Here is a 25,279-nt window from a genome sequence, read left to right on the forward strand (position 1 = left end):
AATGATGTGACTGAACAATTGCCAAAATCTAGCTAAGTTCTTTTTTTTCCCATTCAACTTGATGAAACAATGGATGTGGCAGGTGCTACTCAGATGCCGCTATACGTAAAATTTGAGAATGACAAAGAACTCCAAGAGGAATTTCTGTTCTGCAGGCTATTACCATAGCAAGCTACTGGAGAACAGCTCTTCACACTTTTGGATGCTTTTGTCTCTGATTCAGGCTTGGAATGGCAGCGCTGTGTAGGAATTTGCAGTGATGGTGCTCATGCAATGACTGGAAGAAACAGCAGGATAATCACCTGAGTGCAGGCTGTTGCACAGCAAGCACTTGGACTCGCCGTATTATACATAGGCTAGCCCGAGTTGCAAAAAATGCCACCTGTTCTAAAACAAGTTGTTGATGAAGCTGTTCACAAGTGTACACCTGTCTGGAGTTTTGTATGATAGATGGGAGCTGAACACCATCAGTTACTTTACCACACAGAAGTTCGGTGGCTGTCTTGGGGAAAGGTTTCAGCTCAGTGAGGAAGTGAGAATTTTTCAGACGTAGATTCCCCGCTGGCTGAAAGGTTTGCAGATACAAGTGGCTTGCTCTGCTATCTTACCTGGCAGTCATTTTTGAACACCTAAATGTGTTAATACCTCACTTCAAGTGAGAGACGCTTTTGTCTTTTCTCTCACTGGGAAAATCAAAAGTGGGATCAAGAAACTTTCCTTGTGGTATGTTCATCTGGACCGTGGCAGTTTTGAAGCTTTTTCTTACTGGATGACTTTCTGGATGAAAATGCCTTGCCAAAGCATGACTTGCAACCCAGTATCTAGCAGCTACCTGAAAAGGCTTAAACTGCAGTTTTGTGAGTACTGCCCTGAAAAGCATCAGAAAACAGAGGCGTGGATTAGAAATCCCTTTAATACTGCAAGTGCTGTTATGTCACTTACAGTGAAAAAAACATTAATGGTCCTTTCCTGTGATGAGACAGTGATGCTGAGATTTTCTGAGCGACCTCTTGCTAACTTCTGGATTTCTGTGTAAGAAGAATATCCAGGGCTGTCATCTCCAGCTTTGAAAGCACTCATGCCATTTTCATCCACCTATCTATGAAAAGCTGGCTTTTCAGCACTGACTTTACTGAAAAACAAATACAAGGCCCACCTCACTGTTGAAGATAACTTCAATCTTTACCTCAGCCACACACAGCCCCACTTCAAGGATTTGTGTTCATCAATACAAGCTCACCCTGCCCATTAGGTACATATTTATTTTTATTTTTTACTACTAGATATAAAGATTGTCCTGTGACTGTATTGTGAATTAAAATATTTAGTGGCTACTTTTCATAGATATAAGCTTGTAATGCATTTTTAATTTAAAATACTAACTATTCTGTAGGTTTCAGAGTAACAGACGTGTTAGTCTGTATTCGCAAAAAGAAAAGGAGTACTTGTGGCACCTTAGAGACTAACCAATTTATTTGCGCATAAGCTTTCGTGAGCTACAGCTCACTTCATAGGATGCATCTGATGAAGTGAGCTGTAGCTCATGAAAGCTTATGCTCAAATAAATTGGTTAGTCTCTAAGATGCCACAAGTACTCCTTTTCTTTTAACTATTCTGTAGTAATTTTTCTTGTCAGAAGGGAGTCTTGGTACAATAAAGTTTGAGAACCGCTGTTTTAGATTATCAAATGTTCACCATCTCAAGATGGAAACTTAAGCCCCAATCTGGTTACTCCCAGAACTGATGCGCAGCCTTTTCTCCAGTCTGTCTTGGAAGATAAGAGTATTATGCATGTCATACTTCTAGAATTTAACATTATCACAGCATCAGGCCCTGCAAGTGCCTCACACTTTGCAGTAAGTGGAAGACAATGGACAAATCTGCCTTACTGTCATAAGAACTTTTCATCAGTCCCTTTAACAACTCTTTAGCACACAATCCTTTAACTAACTACTCTCTCCCAACACAATCAACTGCGATACCAAACATCCTCAAGTACTACTGTGTTGGGAAAATCTGATAAAGAGCTGTGTTGAGAAGGGTAAAAAGATGAATGAATTAAGGTGCAGTGCATGGTCTATGGTATAGGCGAGTTGTAGCAATCATAAGTAGGGCCCTACCAAATTCACAGCCGTGAAAAACGCATCATGGACTGTGAAATCTGGTCTTTTCTGTATTATTACCCTATACTATACAGATTTCACAGGGGAGACCAGCGTTTCTCAAACTGGGGGTCCTGACCCAAAAGGAAGTTGCGGGGGGGGATGTTGCAAGGTTATTGTAGGGAGGTCATGGTATTGCCACCCTTACTTCTGCGATGCCTCCAGAGCTGGGTGGCTGGAAAGTGGTGGCTGCTGGCCAGGTGCCCAGCTCTGAAGGCAGCAGCACAGAAGTAAGGGTAGCAATACCATACCATGCCATCAGCAGCGCAGAAGTAAGGGTGGCAATACCACAACCCCCCTACAATAACCTTGCAATGCCCCCACTACCCCCTTTTGGGTCAGGACCCCTACAGTTAGAACACCATGAAATCATGATATTTATGATTTTTGAAATTCTATGACCACGAAATTGACCAAAATGGACCGTGAATTTGGTAGGACCCTGATCATAAGGTACCTGCATGTGTGTGGAGTAGAGGGTATGTACTGTTAAGTTGCTTAACTTTTCATTTTCTTGTTTTGTGGGTGTGTGTCAGGTATGCAGCAACCCTGTTTTCAAACAAAAACTTTGCATGTACTAATTTTATTAGGTATGTATTAATTATATTTCTTGTACTTAATGTTATAGAACTTAAAACAACACATACCTCAAAACCTCTTGAAACCAGTGATAGTTTTACCCTTTTATTGTACTGACATTTTGCTCTTTATTTAAATTTCATTTTTTATCATGTCTTTATTGAAAACTTTAAACCATCTAAGTATTTATATGGCCCCCACCACCAGTATCTGAGTATTTATATGAAAACATTTCCTATTTTTGTTTCTGTGCATTAATACATTAATCAGCAATCATGATACATTTACAACAAAAGTGTATTTGAAAAATTCAGCTAAAAGAAAAAAAATCTTCAAAATTTATCAAAAACTGCATCACTGAAAATGTTTATTGACATTCACCTGTTGATGTCTTCTCACGAAATTCTTCAAGCTTCATCAAAGTTGCTGAGGTCAGTTGCTCTAAATGTACATCTTTTGGAGGCCTGAAGAAATCCACTAAACTATTCACAGTCCTCTGTTAAAATACAGATATAATAAACATAAAAGAAAATGAATGCTTACATCATATTTTAGAAGATTTTTAGAAGCTTCATTAACATATCTTTTACTTACTGCATCATATATTATTTCCAGTGGCTGTGATTCTAGTCGAAGCTTCTGATCAGCTTTCCCATCTAAAGGATTGGTCTCAAACATTATGGTTAAGAGTGAGGTATTGTTTTCCGAATGGATTGTTCGAGAAGATAGCAGACAGGGTATGAATTTTTCTTCAGACATGCCTGTAACTTCAAATGTGCTTATTTTTGTTTCAAATCTGTATAAAGTTAAAATAGTAAAGAAATTACATTTAAATGGAACATTTAAATAAACAGAAGATGTCTTATTGACTACAAGATAAGTAGCAGGTGCCAGGTTAAAAGAACAAACCTCCTCCTCCATCAAAACAAGTCTAAGGAATTGTCTACATGTACATTTAATTTGCGACAAGCTGTGGAGTGAATCTACCTAGCACTAGCCCACAATGGACTATCTACGTGGACACTGCTGACGTGCATTAACATCTCGTCAATGCACTTTAATCTACTTCCAGGTCACAAAGGACTAGATGAAAGCGTATTACCAGTGCATCAGCGGGATCCACAAGAATAGTTAGCCCATAGAAGGACTCTTTCTCTCTACAGTAACTCCTCCCTTAATGTCGTCCCAGTTAACGTTGTTTCGTTATTAGGTCGCTGACCTATTCCTTTCAAGTCCTGCAAAGTTCCCTTATAACATTGTTTGGCTCCCCCCGCTTGGTGCTCCTGGGGAGCAAGGGGGCTTGCCCCATTCCACCAGCCTGGTGCACTGGCCAGGAAGTGGGGTGGGGGGTGTAGGGACTTGTCCCGTTCCACCTGTCCGGCACTCCTGTTGGGGAGTGGGGTTGGGGCGCAGGGTCTTGCCCCATTCCGCTCACCCAGCATTGCAGCAAGGGAGTGGGCAAGCCCCCACATCCCCACCCCGCTACACCCCTGCCTCAACCAAGCTTCATAATCATCATTGGTGAGTACAGTATTAAATTGTTTAAAATTATTTTAAAAACTTATACTGTATATATATATATATAGGTCTTTTGTCTGGCAAAAAAAATTTCCCTGGAACCTAACCCCCCGCTCCTCCCCGCCATTTACATTAATTCTTATGGGGAAATTGTATTCACTTTACATTGTTTCACTTAAAGTTGCATTTTTCAAGAACATAACCAGGAAGTTAAGTGAGGAGTTACTGTATTTAATATAGGCATAACTAAAAGTGTGAACCAATGGCTGTGAACCAGCGTAAGCCTTGCCTTGGCAGAATAGTAACACAACAGGTATTGGCTAACCAAGTAAGCACATCCCTGACCCAAGAGGATAGTACAGAGACACACAGATCTCTGAAGTAACTACATAAACACATTCATAAGAGATGGTACAGGAACATATCAACCTCTCGTAAGATTAGGATGGGATGACAGAATAATAGATAAGGATGTTTTGTTTTAACTAGGAAGTACAAGAATAAGGGTGGTATCTAACAATGTCTGGAGTATAATACTTAACTTGTTTGTATCAATGTATAAAAGGAGAAGTCATAGGGGGGGCATATTTGTACTTGCTGAGGGAACAGCATCCTGGTGTGCTGACTGAGCAGGTATCATTGTCACGGGCATAGATGTGTTAGTGTACCTGTAACCACTGAACCAGGGTGCTAGCACCGTGCTTTGTCGACAATAAACCTGGCTGAGTGCCTTCACCACCAACCTGAGCCTTTCCTTATGAATCACACCAAGGTCTGCTGAATTGGTAAGCTACATTTTCTGCTAGTGCAGCTGACATACGAGCTCCAAGAACAGCAACATGGGCAACAGTAATTTAACCTAGCAGCCTTAACAACTCTCCACAGCACTAACAACTTGCAATCAAAATAGAACATTTTTTCTAACCAATTCTTTTCCTTCTTCAGCATCTTTTCTGCCAGTCAGGATTGTCTGGTTTCACCCACATAGTTGATATTGGGCATTTAGTGTACTGGATGAAATACATAACGAGGTCAACTGAGATCTCTCTGACACCACCCACAATAAAGAACTCAAAGACAACCTCACATGACAATTCACCCAGAAATTTAAGAATATCATCCAATCCGTCCCCAAACAACTCCAAGAGAAACTCTACAACCTCACCTCCCACAAATTCCCCCCAAGGACCTTCTATATGCTTCCGAAGTTACACAAACAAGGAAACCCAGGCAGACCCATCATATCTGGCCATGGCACTCTTATAGAAGCAGTATCAGGACTCATATACATCCCTCACAATGATGGCACCCCAACTGCTGAGCTCCCCAGATGCACCTGATAAGGGGGTGAAGCTTTGGGGCTTTTTCAGCCTACATTTCTCCCTGAAGACTGCAGGGGCAACAGCTGCAGCAGTAACTCGAAGGAGGAAGCAAAGCTGGGGGAAACTCCCCCAAAAGAAAAATGCTACCCCTAGGACACAACTGGGAACCAGAGAGATATTTGAAACAGGTTAGAATTTTCCTCGTAAAGTTCTGCAGCAGGGAGGATGAGTTAAGCCAGCCAACAGCTGTGGAGGAAGATAAAGCTGCCATGGTGCTTTGGGGATGGGGAATTCCCTTACTGCCAGTAACTGACCAATCTGGTTCTACCCCAAGCTGCAAGCAGGCTAAACTAGCTATTGTAATGGGTCTGTGAACTTTAGCACAATGAAGTCTGGAAGCTAAACACCATTTTTATTAATATATTGGCCATTTTATGAGGAATAAAAATAGTTTGATGGAAAAGGCTTACCTTATTGCTTGAGCACCTGGTCGTTGCGTTAACATTGTGCTCAAGTCAATTATTGCAAATTTGATCAGCTCAGGTTTCTCCTTGTTTTCCCTTATTGATATGGACATGCTTAATAGCTTTACAGAAAGCTTCATGGCTTCATACTATGTAAAACAGGAAAAAGTACAATAAAGAGATTATTTACCAGTAAGTGTTGTAGTTTGAGAGTCACCTTGGCACATTCATACTTGCGCTCCTGGCATTGAGTGGTGGTACTACCATGAAAAGTCATGTCATTGGGGGTTTCACAAGAGATCTCACATGACAGTGATGTCATTGTCATACTCTGTAGGAATGCACACGTTGTCACTCCAACCTCCCAAACTCTCTCCCCACTAACTGAAGAGTAGACAAAACTGCAATGTAGAGGTGAAAATAGGCAAATAGTATGAATGTATAGGGGCAACTCTTGAAGAACAGTTACTGGTAGGGAACCCTTTTCTTCGAGGGCCCCTGTTCATTCCACTTGTGAGAAGATTACCAAACAGCACTCCACCAGGAGAACAGTGAACCAGGAGTTCTTAGGTAAATATAAACTGTAACACAGCTCTCCCAAACCAGGCACTGGAGCAAGATGCTACATCTACCAGGGGAACCTGCTAAGGCATGCCAATGATGTTATGGTGGTTCTTATGGAATGGATCTTTAAACCATAGGTTACTAGTTTTCTAATTAAGATATAACAATGTTCTATACAATTCCTAATCCATGAGAAAGTCTGTTTGGTCACAGGTTCTCTCTGGCATCTCTGGCCATATGCTTCAAATAACCTATTGGATTTTCTAAAGGTTTGGTATTTCCAGATAAGAACAGAATGCACACTTGACGTCTAGGGTATGGAAATGGGGCCTGGAGAAGAACACAGCAGGGATAGGATTTCAATGTGACTTTGTCTTGTGTACTACAATAGAAGACGGAGAAGCCATCAAAACACAGCAGCTGGAATGAGGAAGGCAGTTTTGATCAATAAATGTTTGGGAGAGGCTTCCATCAGAGGCTCATAAGGAGTGCCCATTGGCTTTGTTAGGACAAGTTTTAGGTCCCATAAAAGTAGAGGCTCCCTAATGGGGGAAAACACACTTACCATGCCCTTAAGAAATCTGGAGACTGCAAGGTAAGAGAAAATGTGTTTGTCCAGAACATAAATGTAATGAACAGATAACTCCTGCCCTATGGACTATTAGCGTGGCTACAGCTAAGCCCTGAGACTTCAGGTGTACAAGGCACTCTAGGACTGCAAGGACCCAGCTTGAGATGGAAAAAATCCTTTACCAATGGCCTAGATAGTGAACTGTTTCCTTTGTCTATAGCATTTCAGGGTGAAGTTCCTCTTGGATTACAAGAGAGTGCCTTGAACTGAAAGCGTAAACAGTCCACATTAGTTAGCAGGTTCCTCCTCCACAATGCCAAGTGAAGTGTCTTTGGGTTGGGATACAGAATCCTCCCTTTGTTATTGACGCAGGTCTGCGGAGAAAGGCAGCAAATATGGTGGATCCCTGGCCAGGTACAGGAGATCTAGATACCAGTGCTGACATGCCAAATTGGGGCTATTAGTATGTGATCTGTCCACCATGATCTTCCTTATGACTCTGGATAATAGGAAGAAAAATTGGAAGGTGTAAAGAAATTGTCTCCAGCCCAGCAGAAACACATCAGACCACTTTTGACTGTGTGCTCCCATTCAATACAGTTGGCATTTGATGTTTTGTTCAAAGAGGTTTATTACCTGGTAAACTCACCTGTGACACAGTTCACAGGCCACCACTGGTTTCACTGAGCACTTGTGTTGATCATGAGACCACCTGCTAAGGAAGCCTGCCTTCACATTTTCATCCCCACCAACGTGAAGAGCCACTGAGTGTTTTTGGTTCTTGAAGTATCACATCCAAAATTTTCTTACCTCTACTGATAAAAGAATATAAACCCCTCTGCTTGTAGATTAGTACATGGCCAGTGTTGTCTGTAAGCACCTACACTGCATGATGCCGCAGGTCAGGTGAAAGGCCTTGAGAGCCAATCATATCCCCTGTTATGGAGTCAGGGCTCCCAAGGGCAATACAGGCCATGTACTCATGTCCAGGCAAATGTGTTATGATTGTTTTATATTGTTTTCAATATCCTTTACTCACGGTCTCCTGAATCTCTAGGCTCTGATGATAAACTTATTCTTGTTTTTACTTTAAATATACATCAGGGCTATGGTGCTAAGCAAAGTGCTGCTCCTGGGTTGAATCTTACATTGGTGTGTATTGATCCTTTGCGAATAACATACCTGGTACTTCTGTGAATGTTCAATGGATACGGGGACGGCCACTACAGGGAATGCTCCAGGGGACTCGATGATTGGCATGTGCCTATTACTAGAGACCTGAAAAGGTAGTGCTTGTGTTACCACAGGCAGATGGATTCAGGAAGCTGATTCATAGCCAGCACAGACAAGGCTGCTTCACACTAAGAGCGAGTGGTGTTGAGGTACCACGCAACCCTGGATCTCCTTGGGAGCATCACAATGAAGACTCTTCGGGCTGTGAATAAGCCAAAAAGAAGAACTCTTAAGTAGTAGTGCGTCATCCCTACACAGAACCTCGGATACTTGATCTGAGTTTAATAACCACAAAGAAGTGGTGCCCTTTCAACTGGGAGGTACATACCAGTCTCCCTGGCATAAGGAACGGACAATGTCTCCTAAAGTGAGCATCCTGAACTTGAATATTCTTATGTATCTGTTGACATTTCTAAGGTCCAGGATGAGTCCTGGACAGTTGCTCTTCCTTGGGATCAGGAAACAGGAGGAGTAAAGTAATTTATCTCTGGGTTCCTGTGGAACCTCCTCTATGGCTCCCTTTCTGAAAAGGGAATCCATTTCTTCCCATAGGACATTCACAGGATTTCCTCTCTAGAGCACTCCTTTAGAGACTGTTCTGGCACTGGAGTCCAAGGCACCATATACTGCTCTTTGGAAGTGTCTATGCATATGATACTTTCAGAGTACAGCCCAGACTGCTTCCTTCTTTTCCTTGGGCAAGGCATCATTGCTTCCCAAGGGCATAATTACAACTGAACACAATTTTTTTTGAGAGTTGGCCACTCAAAGGTCTAGTAAGCCAAACAAATAGGCTCTTTAGGCAAAACCTTAGGTCCCTCTATGTCAGAAGGGAACGAGTTGAGAGGTCTTGTCTTGTTGCCTCTAACTTTTTCCTGTGGTGCAGAGCCCACCATGGAGTTTGCCAAAGGACAACACAGCAAAAATTGAGATCCTTCAGCTCTCTTGGATACAGGTGACGATGAGAATGGAGTGAGCTAGACATCCTTGGCCAGGTTAAGAAGGCTGGAGCTGGTAAGTAGAGCTAGTTTATCCCTGGTCTGCATTTGTAACACATCCAACAGGGGATCTGATGTCTCTGGTGCTGTAGCCTGTTTGCAGCTGCAGAGTGTTTGCCATTCTCCCCAGTAGTTCTTCAAAAACAGTTACTGTTCATCAGAAGGGAAGACAGATGACACACCAATCTGATCTTCTGGTCAGGTGCCATCTGTATGTTCTTCTGGAGGGGACTCCTATGGTTCCTCTGAAGGACACTCATCCCATCCTCAGACTTAGGCAGATCTTCCTGCTGATCTGAGAGGTCCCCTGACAGCATCAAAGGTTGCACAGGTGCTGGGTTAGAAATAGGTGGCTGCACAAGCATCTGTGCTAAGGGACAGCACTTGTCATGGTGCTGTAAGGGGTATTATATCAGTCTCCAGCAGGTCTTCCATGGAATGTTGTATGCAGGGCCACATGGAGAGATGAAGAGGACTGCATGAGATACTTCCATGATGTCTGAACCCGGTGCAAAGGAAGATGACTGGGATCCTTGAGATCAAGGGAAACCTCCAGGTTCAATTTTATATAGGTTTTTATACAGGGCTCATCACCATAGCATATGAACACCTTCCAGTAGCACATTAAGCTATGTGATTACATACCTGTCACATTTGTTCTTTCATCCTCTTCCCAGGAGGAGAAATGTGTGCAGTGGAGTATCTACTTGGGGGGGAGGGGGGGTTAAATATACCAATTGCTATGTGTTTATTTTAGAGAAGACAAGGTCAAAGAAATGGGTCTTACACTTGGAGGTGAAAGTAGTGAGATTTGGATGGTCTTTAGTTCCTGTTAATTCCACAACCTCAAGCAACCCCCCCCCCCCAGAGAAAGTTCTGTCTCCCACACAGCTGAACGTTACTCTTATTGTTGAGAGTTCCATTGTGCCTAAGGAGAGAAACTGAACTTGATTGAAAATCCTACAGGAAGCCAGGGCACAGAACAGGTATGATGGACTCACAGTAGCCTGTGTTCTGAAGAGATGCAGTGCAGCATTTTGTACTAGCTGGACTTTAAGTGCTGAATGTTTCATGCCCAGGTATATTGCATTGCTATAGTACATTCAAGAGGTGCTGAAGCAATTAATAACTGAGGCTAGGTCTTCAACTTCATGGACTCCATAAAAATCACAAAGTTAGCCCAACACCATGATTTTACCAACAGCAGGATGGCAGAATTGGGCATTCTCACGCAGTGGTCTCGTGCTCAGTGTGCCTCATGCTGGAACAGCAGTTAGGAGGGGGACTAAATATCTGTTTTTATTTGAGGCACAGTAGCCAGTGTTGCCACCATTTGGAATATGAACAGCAGGGCGGTAGAAGCAGGCATGTGCACACACCAGGGCTCACAGTGCATGTGTTCCAAGAGGCAGCAGCACCAGCTACTGGCCTGGCATAAAACCAGCCACCTAGTCCCCCTCTCAAACCGCTGCTCTGACATTATGATATTGCCACAAACACATGCTCTGAGCCACAGCAAGCATGAAACCAGCGTGCATGGATGCCTGTTTCTGGCTCCCTGTTGTTGGAAAAATTGCAGTAGTTCAGCGGACAGTGGAAGACATTTGATGACATGCACATTCTGCAAAATTCTGTACATTACCCGTGATACAGCCATGAATTAAAAAAAATATGATTTTCTCAAGGGCCTCACTCATGGATCTTTGCAGTGTCAAAGGCTGCAGAGACTTACAGGAGGATGAGAAAGGATGTCTATCCTCTATTCACTGACAGCGGAAATCATCCCTCAGTGTCACTAAAGCAGTTTCCATTCTGAAGTGGCCTGAATCCAGATTGTGCCAGGTCAAGAATGTAAGCTTCAATTAGATGAGCTTGTAGTTGGCTTTTTGACAGTTTCTTGCTCAGGAATGGGTAGATTGACAGCGAACGATGGTTGCTAGAACTGAAGTATCCAGGAAAGTTGTTTCAGTGTTGCGCAGACTATTGCATATTTGAAGGAAGAAAAGATTCCTTCTCTGACTGAGGCGTTGGCTATTTTGTTCAGAAGTGACTCCAGCTCTTCATGACCTTCTTTCAAAAGTCAGGAAGGGCATGAGTTGGATTCACAAGTTTTAGGTCAGGACTCCTTTAGGGTGTCCAAGACGGTGGCTATGATGGGATGAAGGCAAGTTATGTATGCAAAATTATCCTATACTGTTCTATACAAACTCACTACTTAGCAAATAAGAGAGACTAGGCAAAAACCTAAGGACAAAGCGTCAAGTTGTGGGTGCTCCCTGCAGTGGTGGGAAAAGATATGAGCTAGGGGATGGGGGGTATGTCCTTATGTAAAGCAGAGGAATGACATCAACATTTACACAAGATCTCTCACTTATCATCCAACAGACATTGCTTTTTCAAGGCAGTTCCGCAGTTTGTCACCAGGAGCACCATATTTCACAAGTGGGAATACACAGAGGCCTTCCAAAAAAAAAAAATAAAACTTTACCAAACTACTAAAAGCATGAACACTGGCTGTTATTAACATAACCTATTTTGAATGATTTCTAAATTTTAATGAACACAAATATGCAAGCTCTTTTTTCAAAGGAATAGGTAACGTATTTCACTGTTTAAATACGCAAATACTGTGATTTTATTCTAGCTTGACACTTTGAAAATATATTAAAACTTTCTGAAGATGAGCTCCAGAGAATAAGATTTGAATTCCTCAAAATATCATCCTCAAGATCCAAATGTTTATATGTCACTTAATAATATCCAGTTAAAGAATAAACTTTTTGAGCAAATCACAGCAGAAAGTAAGTTAACAAAAAAACCACAAAATAGTTCAAACAAGTAAGAGAAGAGAGAGGAGAAATGAAAACAGACATTTAAGAGATCAAAGTAATGTATAAATGATCCCAAATTGTGTGTATTGTTTTCCAGTGTTATATACCATATAGAAATCTAATTAGCAGTTTATTAGTAAATTTGCTGATCAGAAAAAGTAGCCAAATCTTACTTACTGTTTTTGGCAATGTTGGATCAGCAGCTGTTTCACTATATCCAATTGCTGCATAGAGTTTAGCCTTTTCTTCCAGTGTCATCAATTCTTCAAGACCTGCCACATTATAAAACATTATATTTGCAGTATGCATTTCCTAAAAAAAAATGCAGTTGTCTTTGTACAACATTATATACCTCCAACCACACAATATTTTTATGCAAGAAATTGCCAGAAGTCATAACCTTTGACAAAGACCTTTTATGGTTTCTTCTGAACTCACCACTAAGGTCTATTCTACCCCTGACATGCAGAGCTATATGCATGTTGCTCCAGTTAATAAAAGTGAATTGGACAACCCCACATAACTTAGTTATTGAGCCTAAAAGCAAAGGGATTACAAAATAACAGCCTAGTTTTTTGTGTAATACTTATGGTCATGAAAATGTGTAACAAAATGTTTTATAACACCACATAGAACTCTATTCCCCTTCTTGGGATTTGTAGTCCTTAGTGATCCAGGAGGCAATCCAGATAGGGTCCTCTGTTATTGTGGGTGAAAGATTATTCTGGATTTATCAAGAATACTCTCTCTAGGAGTCAGATTCTGCAACCCTTCATAAATCTTGCTCTTGCAAGTAGTCCCAGAGAAATGAAGTGCTAATCAATGTAAGTTTGTAGAATCAGCCTTTAAAATATATTTTAAAGTAGGTTTGTGGACTCAAAACTAATTCCAACCTATTCCCCTAAGGGGAAAAAAGAATAGTGGCAACACCTGTCTATTGTGCAGAACATGACTATTGTCAGACATTGTGAAGACAACCTCCCTCAAGTCAAAGAAAGTACTGATGACTCTAAAATGGAAGAGAGAATCACGGAGGCAGCATAATGGCTTCATAGTTAACGTTCCACATTGAGATCTGAAAAACATTTTCTAATGCCACTGCCCAATACTGAATAGGTAAACTGACCCACGTCCGGGGGCTGGTGGCGCTGTTCAGGCAAGCGCTGACGGGCACTCCCTGCGGCAAGGGTTGGTGCTGCACTGATGGAGACCGCTGGAAGGATCCCAAGGCAGGTTTACCCCTTGAACAGGGCATCTCACCAGCCAGTGTGGATGGCACCAGAAAGAAGAATATGTCCGTAGCAGCCTGAAAGGCTTCCAACGTGGATGGGGTAGGGGGCAGGTCTTGAAGTGGGCTCGACAGAACAGTGGAAGTTGGAGCTTGGTCACCATCCGGAGGAGAAGAGTTGCCCCGCGCGGGTCTTTGCTCTCCTCTGGCTCTCTTTCCTTTTATAGGACAACGTAGGAGAATGCCCACTCCTGGCCTTTCTTTGCTTTTTAGCTGGTACCAGGGATGGGGATCGGCGCTGGTCGGAGATTGGTGCCAGTGGCGTGCTCCACACCGAGGCCACAGTGCTTGAAGCAGTCTCATCTCATCGGCTCTGAGGCCAGTGCGAGGGTCAACTCCATAAGGAGCGCTCGGAGACTAATGCCCAGCTCCTTTTTGTCCACGAGTTGAAGCTCTTGCACATGCAATGCTTGTCGCTCACATGGGTTTCCCTTAAAACACTTCAGGCAGCTTCTATGTGGATCATTGACTGGCATGGGTTTTTTGCAACAGTCACAAGGTTTGAAGCCCGGGGATCAGGGCATGCTCCATACCTAGGCTGAGCCTCGTACAGGATTAACTATTTCTAACTTAACACTAAGGGAACTATTAACTATACAACTTTAAAAAACGATATACAACAAATTCACCATTACACACAGTAGAGACAGGAAAGCTTGTGAAGCAAGGAGACATTCCAGCACCGACACTGGCAGTAAGAAGGCATCAAGTGAGGGGGGGGAGCCGGCAGCGCCCCTTACACGGAGCATATGCGTGCCACTGCAGAGGATGCCAGAGCCGGTACCCCATGGATGCCACTGAGGGAAAAACTTCCGGCACTGGTGCATGTGGCGAGCACACACACCTACAATGGAATGGACATGAGCAAGCACTCAAAGAAGAATGGGAGGACAGGAGATACCACCACGGAAGGAGAAACTGGAAGGAGAGCAAGATGAGGAGGTATTTGTGGAGGCTGTGGTTCTGGAGGCCGAGAGATTATTGAGTAGGGGATGGATGGAGACCATTGTGTTTGCAGGAGTGGGGGATTACTGAATTGTGCCCTATACATGACCCAGGGATCCCAATATGGCCAATTAGGGGTAAGGGAATATATGGTTGCATCCTTAGGGGCTCCTGAAAAGGCTGGGTGCCCTAAACTGCGGTAAGTTGATGTCAATTGCCCTGATGCTGATGGACCAAGAGAGTCTTGACAAACACCCTTGTCCTCCTCGACATCACTAAGGAAAGGAGGTGCTGTCCCTGTGGGAGAGCACGAAGAGTTTGTTGATTGAGAAGTGGGTGAGTCTTGAAACACCATCTGTCTGATGAATGGAGAATCCGGAGTGTCAGATATAGTGAAGTCTGACAGCTGTGTGAATTCCTGTGGGTGATCTCTCCTCAGTGCCCACATTGAGCATTGTGGCAAGGTGTGATATGTAAGACAGTCAGCAGATGGCACCAGAGAGCTTTTCGGAGCCATAGCTTTAGTAGGTGTTTGCAACACTGCCAGAGTGTTTGTGTAGAGGGGTGGAGGGTGAGAAAACCTGGATTTGTGCTGGAAATGGCCCACCTGATGATCACTTTAGATAAGCTATTACCAGCAGGACAGTGGGGTGGGAGGAGGTATTGTTTCATATTCTCTGTGTATATATAAAGTCTGCTGCAGTTTCCACGGTATGCATCCGATGAAGTGAGCTGTAGCTCACGAAAGCTTATGCTCAAATAAATTGGTTAGTCTCTAAGGTGCCACAAGTACTCCTTTTCTTTCTTGGAGCTGAGAGCTTCGGTGCCGAGTGCAGCATCAGGGCGGAGGGCTTCACTGGATCCGGCTGTTTTGCCAGTGCTGGTGCCAATGGTGGTGCCGACAGTGTCCTCAGCACCAGAAATGGACCTGGAGCCACAGAGGAGGTAAATGGCTCGCTTTGGTCGTTCACAACAGGAGGTGGTGCCAATAGCTTCTGTTTCGCCCAGGGACCGTCCTTAGACTTACTCTCAGGGGCTGAGGTAGTCAGTCTAGGACAGGGGTCTCAAACACACAGTCTGCGGGCCACAGGTTATTTTCTGAAGCCCGCCAGCTCCCCGCAACACCACCCTCCTCCCTCACCCAGCATTTACCTAGAGCAGCTCCGGCCCGGCGCTCATGGGGTGAGGGCAGGCTCCCTGCCTGCCTGCCCTGCCCCGGGAAGCGGCCAGGACCTGGGGGAGAGGGGACACAGGGGTTCCCTGTGTTGGCTGCGGTTCCCTGTTCCCGGATAATGGGAGCTTCGGGGGAGGTACCTGGAGAAGCGGCCAGGGCAACACACAGACCCCTGTGCCCACCCATCCCCCTCCTCCAAATCCCAGCCGCTTTCCGGAGCAGCACGGGGGCAGGGCAGGCAGGCAGGGAGCCTGCCCTGCCCCCGTGCATGCCAGGCCAGACCCGCCCCCCGAACCCCTCCTGCAGCCGAACCCCCTGCTGCACCACACACCCCTGCTGCACCCCGACCCCCTGCCCTGAGTCCCCTGCCGTACCCAGCACCCCTCCTGCACCCCAACCCCCTGCCCTGAGCCCCCTGCCACACCTTGGGGGCAGGGAGGGAGCAGAGTTCGGGTGGGGATTTCAGGGAAGGGAAGAGGCGGAGCTTCATGGAAGGCGTGGAGTGGGGGCAGGGCAGCGGATGGTCAGTGGTTCGGCCCTCGGGCCAATGTACTAGTCCTCATGTGGCCCTTGTGGTCATTTGAGTTCGAGACCCCTGGTCTAGGAGCAGCTTACTGCCCCTTGTCAGAAGCTGTTAGCACCATAGATCTAGCTGGGGATGGCATTCCTGCAATTTGCACCTCAGGAGCTGAGGGAGGGACTGCTCTCTTCTTAGAGTCAGCCCAGTGGGAGGATGATCTTCCCTTACTTGGGCAAGGCGAGTGAAGTTGGGCAGATGACCTTGCTGAGCCTGAGGGTCTCTCTGGTGAGGAGTAAGAACCGGGGTCCGATGCTGGTCACAGGGACTTTTTCATGAGGAATAGTTTGAGTTTAAGGTCCAAGTCTTTCCTTGCTCTTGACTTTAAAACCAGACAGTGGGAACACTTCTGGGAAACGTGTCCTTCTCCCAGGCAATGGATACGCTGTGTGTGGCAGTCCATTATAGAGAAGGCGGCCCTGTATGACACACACCGCTTAAACCCCAAGGAGCGAGGCATAAGGACAAGGAAGTGGATGAAAATTTTTTTTCCCTATGGATGAAGGAAAAGAAAAGCAAATGAAGGAGTTAACTAACTATGAAAGGGAAAACCAGGTAAGAGACTATCTAAATAACGAAGTGGGCTCTACTAACTGTTCCATTCCAGACTGCAGGTGATAGAGAAGAAACTAAGGGCGGTTAGACCGCACAGTGCTATTTATACTATCTACACGCAGCGCGGGGGAGGGGAGTTGTGCATGCACAGTCCGACGGGCATGGCTATTGAAGATCTCTGACTCCAGATGCAAAGGCGCAGCCGTACCTACAGGGGAGCACTCATGGGGACATCATTCGAAGAAGAAAAAGGTTTTTGGCTTAGCTTCCCCCTTCCCAAAGTCTTTGCAGGTCATCTACCAGATAATCATTTAAGTGAGCTGCATTGTAATAAAATATGTAAAATCACTCTAATTTCCTTCATAATCTGGTTAACAAAAATAAGATAAGTTACTTTGCAGTAACTGATGTTTTCTATCTGAGTCATCTCTCCAATTCCCCATTCTTAGTACAGCAGGCTTACGGAAATTCCAAGAATGGCAAAGGGTGGAGAAAAATCCCAAGGAAAAAAAATGAAAGATTTATAAAAAGTACAATTAGAAACCTAGAGGCTTCTCAATGTGCAACAACATCCTTGACAATAACGGTAGAAGAAAAGTAAAATAAAGATTTTCAGGCATCTTCTAATGGGAACAACATTACAAAAAACTCAAGACTCTTTGGGACAGATCAGCTTTTCCATCAAGTCCCATTTATGGACAGAGAAAATTAATTCCACTACTAAAATAAAACTGACATACTTGCACCCTTTATTTCTTTTTTCTTCTCATCGTTTCTTTCTCCTGCCCAACCCCATATCCAACTGAACCAACCACCAGAATTTTCATCATCTTGTTTTACCCCTGGTCTGTAAATCTTTAATCCAGCTTTAGTTACCTGTGATTAAAAAAAAGTTCACAGTTAAATTCTATACATGAGTTAGACAGTAAGTAAAAGATATAAATATAAGTCATGCTCCAATGCCCCAGAGCAACAGGAATGACTTTATGACAAAAGTGACATTTATTTTTGTCTTATATACTTGCTACAGTTTTTCAAAGCACACTGTAGGCCTGATATCAAATAATTTCTCAGTTTTCATAAAGGCAACCCACTGACATGAGTGATAGAGTGGAAGGAAATTAATCTCTCTCAAGTCACCGAAAGCCTCTATTATAAGATTTCCACATAAACCAGACATTCCTCTCTCAAACACAGCTGCACAAAATATTCCATGACAATGTAATACATTTATTATACAACATATAAAATGTTACATTAAAATTAAGTTATTTAGGATATAAAGTCAAGCACTACAAAGCCAAGACAGGCCACATTCAGGCTTGCTCGTACAACCTCAATTCTGGTTCACAGGCCATCCAAAGTATGCACTGAATAAAGTAAGTTACACTGAAAAAAAAAAAAAAAAAAAAAAGCACCTAATAGTGTTTTTTAAGACTATTGTCATCATATTTCATATACACTGAGCCAAAATTAACACAACTGGAAAGCTAGTACCTCCTAATTTACAAGTGCTTGACTTCGCTACCTAAATAACATTTTTAAATATAGTTTGTACCTAGTTTTGCAGTTTTTTCCCCAAATAGTGGGCTGATTTAAATCAAGATGAATTAAATCACCAAATGGAAAACCTTGAATTAAATAATTAAAATTAATCCACTTTTCCATTTGTAATTCAGTTTTTTTCCTAAATAAAGGTGCACTCTCACTGATTGATATAACTGCTAAAACACACTGATTTACAACTAAACAGAGACCCTTTATTCTAGATTTGGTACATCTTTTTGCTACCTATGATGGTTCATTATAACTAAAACTGCAAGCCCGTCATGGAGATTGTAGAAGTCACGGATTCCATGATTTCCGCAGCTGCAGTGGCCAGTGCGGCTGAGTCTGGGATCAGCTGCATCAGACGCTGCTGGAGCAGCCCTGGAGCCAGCCACTCAGGCGATCCCAGGGCCAGCCACACCAGCCGCTGCTGAAATGGCCCAGAGCAGCAGCCGGTATGGCTGGCCCCAGGGACTGCCCGAGCAGCAGCAGTCCCGGGGTCCGCTCTGGAGGTGGCCGGAGCAGCAGTCCTGGAGGCAGTTAGCCCCCACCGCCGGAGCAGGGGCCGCCGTTGGCCCCGAGGGCTCCCCAGAGCAGCAGCACCCTAAGAGCAGCTAAGGTTTAGCCAGGAGTATTTATAGTAAAAGTCATGGACAGGTAACTGGCTGCAAATTTATATTTATGGTCCTTGACCTGTCCATGACTTTTACTAAAAATATCCATTACTAAACCTTAGTTTCAACTATAAACGTTTATAATAAGCAATTATGTAGCTTAACATTGTCAGATTCTTGACTGTACATTTTTAGCATGTTAGAAAATGGTGAATTATAAATTGCTTATTTATTAGATAATTAACTTTGCTCATGATTTTTGTTAAGTTGTTTTAGGATGGTAACTGCAATTTAAACAAACACAATTTTAAACAAACTTTATTTTTATTAAACAAAACCTTAGCTATTTTGGATACATAAACTTCTCTTATCAAAACATGTTTTACATTTACAACTGAATGATTTGTTCAACAGAGGGATTAACCAAATCAGTGAATTAAACTGACTATTTCAGATCTGTCTGGGGAAAAATGTCAAATATGCTTAGTCGCTTAAATCACTTGAAAATGGACAACAGCGTAATGAGAAATAAAGGTGTGGACTGAAGGCAGACTTTAGCAAACTCAGAGAGCTGGTAGTGTCAAAGCCGAAAAACAGTTCAAGAGAGTTGGCAGCTTTTCAGAGACATTAAGGGCACAAGAGCAAATTATCACACTGCCGTAGGAAAGACAGGAAGTGTGACGTTGCACTCTATGATTTTATGAAAATATGCTAATGAGTGTGAATATAATGTAACTGGAATATGCTTCATGCAAAAGGTCTCTTGTAAGATTTCATTACAAAACTTATAAGCTACTGAGTGTGGTCATCCTATTTGTATGTATGTATAATTCCTGTATCTGAAACAAGAAATATGAAATAAAACTCTGAGGTCCTATTGTAATTATGCTAAGTGTGGGCCATTAATGGCGGAATGGAATCTTGATGGCTCCCATTAACCAGGACAATTGACTGTAGATGGTTCTGTTTACTTGCAAGCCTTCCTGTGAGTCAGGCCAGGAAGAATGAAGGCTTGGGGTCTCACAGGACATGTGACCATGTCATCTGAACTGGAATCCATTTTTAACCTGGTTCTTTTCCATTTAGAAGGGGGGGGGAGGGGTTGGAACCCAGAGAGGGACAAAGGATTCCCGCCTGTGCAAAAGATATATAAGGGGGTGGAACAGAACAAAGGGGGCTGCAGTCATGAGAAATCCCCTAGCTTCCACCTGAGCTGGAACAAGGACTGTATTGGAGAAAGGATTGTGCCCAGAGTAGGAAGGTGTCCTGTCTGTGAAAAAAGCCTATTCAAACATATCTGAGGGTGAGATTTACCTGTATTCAGTTTTCTTACTGTATTAGGCTTAGATTGCGTGTTTTATTTTATTTTGCTTGGTAACTCACTTTGTTCTGTCCATTATTACTTGGAACCACTTAAATGACTTTTTGCATTTAATAAAATCACTTTTTACTTATTAACCCACCCAGAGTGTGTATAAATACCCGGGGGGGGGGGGCAAACAGCTATGCATCTCTCTCTATTAGTGTTATAGAGGGCCAACAATTTATGAGTTTACCATGTATAAGCTTTATACAGGGTAAAACGGATTTATTTGGGGTTTGGACCCCATTGGGAGTTGGGTATCTGAGGGCTGGAGACAGGAGCACTTCTTAAGCTGTTTTCAGTTAAGCCTGCAGCTTGTGAGGGACATGGTTCAGACTTGAATCTGTGTTTGCAGCAAGCAAGCGTGTCTGGCTCAAACCAGGCAAGGGACTGAAGTCCCAAGCTGGCAGGGAAAACAGGCTCAGAGGTAGTCTAGGCACATCAGGTGGCAGTCCCAAAGGGGGTTTCTGTGATCCAACCTGTCACAGAAGGATCTGCTCAGCTGACCTGCCAGCGTGTTTTGTCTCCCTAGAAAGTAAGCAGCTTCAAGGTGAATTGAGTGGGTTATACAGAAGTCCCAGAGATGAACTGCCTTCTGGCAGTGTAGGTTTGACCATTTCCTTCCTTGCCCATTTATGTAAAACATGGTCTCTGAGCTGTCTGTCATAATCAATAGATCCCCCCACCCATGTGGGTAAGAAAGCTTGAGCAGGGTAGACTTACTGCTCTTAACTCCCTGACATTTATGTGAGCCTCTAGGTCTTGAGACAACCAAAGACCTTCAGTCTTCAGGGACCCAAATGTGAGCCCTCTACCTAGAAATGATATCTCCATGACTAAAGTGAACGTTGGTAGCAAGGGAAGGAATAGAACTCCCATGCAAACTTTTAGAGGGTCTATCTACCGATCCAGAGACAACAGGACTACCTCTGGTACTCGAACCCCCTTGTCCAAGTAGTGACAATTCAGGGCATATACTGATGCTAGCTATATTTACAACTTCCTGAGCCACAGTCAGGCGAGTTGTGCTACACAGGTATACGCTGCCATGTGAAATAACAGCCTGCGGTACTTGCATGCTGTTGTGGTTGGTAAGTTTCATCTGAAGTACTAAATCTCAAATGGTTTTGAATCCCGTCTGTGGCAGAAAAGCCCTGGCATTTTTGGACTTGAAGACTGCTCTAATGAATTCTATTGTCTCAACAGGCCTCAGTATTGATTTTTCTCAATTCACTATCAGCCCCAAAGCTCTGAATGTGGACAGAGTGGTGGATATGCTGGACAAGACCTGAGACTCTGATTAACGTATGTTCAACCAATCATCCAGATATGGGAACACAGACACTAATTTTCTAAAACGAACTGTTACCACCAACATGCATTTTGTGAATTCCGGAGAAGCAACAAAATGCCTGCTTGGAAGAAGCAGCTGAACTGCATGAGCTCACAGATGCTGAAGAGGAGGGCGGTGGAGAGCACCTTCTATAATTCCTTCCATTTTCCCTAGGTGGATCTTGGAAACTGGTAGCAAAGTTATGGTGTTAAAAAGGTTGTTGCTGATTAAAATGCTTTCTCTTCGTTGCCAGGAGATTTGAGTGTTTCCCTGGAATCTTTAAGGTTGTGAAGCCTGTCAACAGTTTTCTTGAAGAATACAGTAGGGCCTTCAAACAGAAGGTCCCATAGATCTGTTGGGCTCTTACAGGTAGTCCAGATGACTGTAATCATGAACACCTTCTCATAACACTTATTTGGGCCACCAAATCTGCACTATCCAAAAACTACCCTGAAGGGCTGTTCCAGTGGCCAGTTTACCCTCCTCCACCATTACTGAGAACTCTTGCTTGCAATCCTCTGGTAATTTGTCCTTCAGTTCTGCAATGTTCTCCCAGAATAACAGTCATATTGCCTGAGGAGTTCCTGCTGGTTTGTGATCCTGATCCGCAGGTCCCCTAAGGAATCTTTGACCAAACAAGTCTGATCTTTTTGAGTCCTTGCTATTAGGCATGGAGGTTTGTTGTCCCGGTCTTTCCCACTCATTGGCAGCTGCCACCACAAGAGAAACCGGAAAGTAGTAAATGTAAAACTGTTCATACCCTTAGAGGGGATGAAGTATCTCTTCTCAATTTGTTTTGCTTTTGGGAGCCAGTGAAGAGGGTGTCTGCCAAAGAGTCTTGACCAGCTCCACAACTATCTCACCAACTGACAGAGCATTTAGCCACGGTAGCAGATACTATGATGTCTACCAACTTGCGAGAACTCTCATGTAGCTCTTCTGCATGGATGCCAAGCACCAAGGCCACTCTTTTCAGAAGGTCTTGGTGGGCCCTGTGGTCTTCTGGAGGAAATCTCCCACTGAATCAATAGCTTCATCTGGTGATGAAGATAAGGATGCAACCGGCATCCAAGGTAGCAGCAACTCTGTAATCTGTGGTGGGAGAAGCTACCTGAAAAGGACCTGGGACTGGTCACGGTAGCGGACACAAAGTAATATTCGAGGCACCCAGTACCCATCTCAAAGTCAGGTATCGGGGAATGATGTTCCCAGTGCCGTTGTGTCTGATGTGCTCCCCACAGCTATTGAGATGGCTGAAGGGAGGTCCTGGCTGGAGGAGGGATGCCCCATGGAGCCCAGAGCAGCCCCGGGAGTCCCAGGGCCAAAGATACATCTGGTGGAACACTATGTAATGACGCTGAAGTTCTTGGGCGCTCTCTCCATGCGATGACTTGGCTGGGAGTCAAAGTGCTTCTTCCATAAGCAAACACATAAGCCTCACTGCTCTATCCTTTTTCAAGCAGGATTTGAAGCCATTGCAAATGTGATATTTGTCACTACTGTTGGCCTCACCCAAGCACTTCAGGCAGGCTGGATGAAGATCACCAATCAGCATAGGCTTTCAACATGTTCCACAGGACTTAAAACCTGGAAAGCGAGGCATCATTCCAGTACTGAGCCTGGTACCAAAAAAAAAGGTCCCAGAGGACACAAAAAAGAAAACCCAACACTAACTTTCTTGAGAAACTAACATTAGCTGCAACTATTTATGAGTGAGAGAGGCACTTAAGTAAACAAGTCTGAGATGCTCCAACAACTGTCACTGGTAGAAAGAAGGAACTGAGAAGGACAGAGGGAGACTAAACCCTTATACCAGCACACAGTGGCACACAGAAAAAGGGGGCACTTGAGCCACCCCAACGGGGCACGCACACACTTACAGTGGAAGTGACATGTTCATATTTAATTTAAACCAAATAGAGAATTGATTTAATTACAAAAATCAGATTTTTTATCCACCTTTGGGGGTGGAGTTGGGGGGGTTAAGAAAAGGTACAAAAATTCTATTATGTAAAATTATAACTGCTCCATCATGCACCATCAGCAAGGTTTGAACGCTAAACCTTCGGCATTGTAGAACAGACTTCCATTACTTGAGCTACAGGACTATACTAAAGCAGCTGGCAGCAGAAGACTGTTGTCCCAATGGAGTATGAGCAGCTGGCATCATGTACTGCAACCAGGGAGTGGTCGGGGAAACCACACACCTCTCTATACATCCCAATCCTGGTGGCGCGGGGGAAGGGGGCTCAGAGGAGAAGAATGGGACACTGTGGCCATGCACTGGGCCTAGTGTTGTGGCCATGCATAGGGAGCCCAGACGAGCTCCTCCCACCCCTGCTGTTCCAGTAGGTATTAGCATGTGGGACTACTGTTGCTTTGGCATTTCCCCTTCAGAAGGATCTTGCTAGTTTTTATTCTGATATACTGTCAAAATCTGCCTCAGCAATGCAAGCAACAGAAGAGAAAAGGAGATATTTAACAATTTACAAGGCAGCCAAATATGCATGGAATCTCATGGGTCAAAAGAGAAATCCACTTTTCTAGCCCAAAGGCTTTCTCCCTGCCAAATTTCAAAGACGTATTGTAAACAATTGAGGCACTAGAGAACCTCTAAAAAGGATGCAATAATCTCTTATAATGGAAAGTGTTAGGCAACCTAAACTTAAGGGTTGCTACCAGCTTCTCCCATACTACTACTTTAAGTCCTGAACATTACTGAAGCTACAAGATACGTAAGGGAGTGTGTTACAACAGGCTAAGCTGAAACAGATTTTTCAAGGGAGGCTGAGGGATAGTTTTCCTCACTGCCTCCATAAAACCAGTGAAGTGGGACGCACACACAGACTGAGCTTTTCTGACATGTTTGGCTTTCTTCTGCTGCTGCAGACCTTTTTTCCCCCAATGTGATCCTCATGTTGAAATGAAGGAGCTCAGAACAATAGCATTGGCTCTGATATGGAATCTTTTGTCCTATTTTATTTTTTTATCCAAGGTTTGACAATCTTAGAAACTGTTCCTTCCTGTTTTTTTAATTTACCAAATGGAATGCTACCACAAAAATCTGTCCTTAAGCAGGTTACAATATAAATTCTTTACCTGTATAGTGGGCATACAAATGCTCTCTTATGCTATAGTACAGAGTCAAAAAGATTAACTAAAGCAAAAATACCTATAAATTGGGCTGAAAAGCTGTTTGAATTCATAGGGTCTATTCATAGTTCACATTTATGAATGTCTACTGATAAAAAAAGCTAGTTTTAGATGTAACATCAGAAGCATAAGCATCCCTGTAGCATAAGGCTCATGAGGTCTATCTAACAACTCACTATGAGGTAGTTTTTGCCACCTTACTCACTCAGTTGTGTTTTAAGGGAGAAAAGCCAAGACTCCATGAAGTCCACTAGACACTATTCTATTTCCAATCTATTTTCTATGAAAGATGCTCAGGTACTATGTTAAGAATGAACAGTACAAAACCCTAGGAAAGATAAATCTAATAAAAGTTTACTCCTAACCAAGTAAAGATGGCAGAATCTGACCTTATGTGATTACAAATGTGTAGTTATTTTGTGCTACTTGTATTTGGGACAACATCTACCAACATTAATCAAGAATTTCAGGAACTTTGTACTGTACA

At 43.5% G+C, this 25,279-nt stretch overlaps 1 protein-coding gene across 5 annotated transcripts in view; it reads right to left on the reverse strand.

Moving 5' to 3' along the window:
- VPS13A (vacuolar protein sorting 13 homolog A) overlaps positions 1 to 25,279 on the reverse strand; it is a 262,972-nt gene that overhangs the window by 188,896 nt on the left and 48,797 nt on the right. For all 5 annotated transcript variants that reach the window (XM_073345103.2, XM_073345104.2, XM_073345105.2 and 2 more), the window contains exons 15-19: positions 17,522 to 17,657; positions 12,420 to 12,514; positions 6,052 to 6,194; positions 3,336 to 3,537; positions 3,123 to 3,237 (exon numbers count right to left, since the gene is read on the reverse strand). In XM_073345103.2, coding sequence (XP_073201204.2) covers positions 3,123 to 3,237; positions 3,336 to 3,537; positions 6,052 to 6,194; positions 12,420 to 12,514; positions 17,522 to 17,657 — 691 coding nt within the window. The remainder of the gene's footprint in view (positions 1 to 3,122; positions 3,238 to 3,335; positions 3,538 to 6,051; positions 6,195 to 12,419; positions 12,515 to 17,521; positions 17,658 to 25,279) is intronic.

Source organism: Lepidochelys kempii, chromosome 5, assembly GCF_965140285.1.
Source record: "Lepidochelys kempii isolate rLepKem1 chromosome 5, rLepKem1.hap1, whole genome shotgun sequence".
NCBI classification, from domain to species: Eukaryota; Metazoa; Chordata; order Testudines; family Cheloniidae; genus Lepidochelys; species Lepidochelys kempii.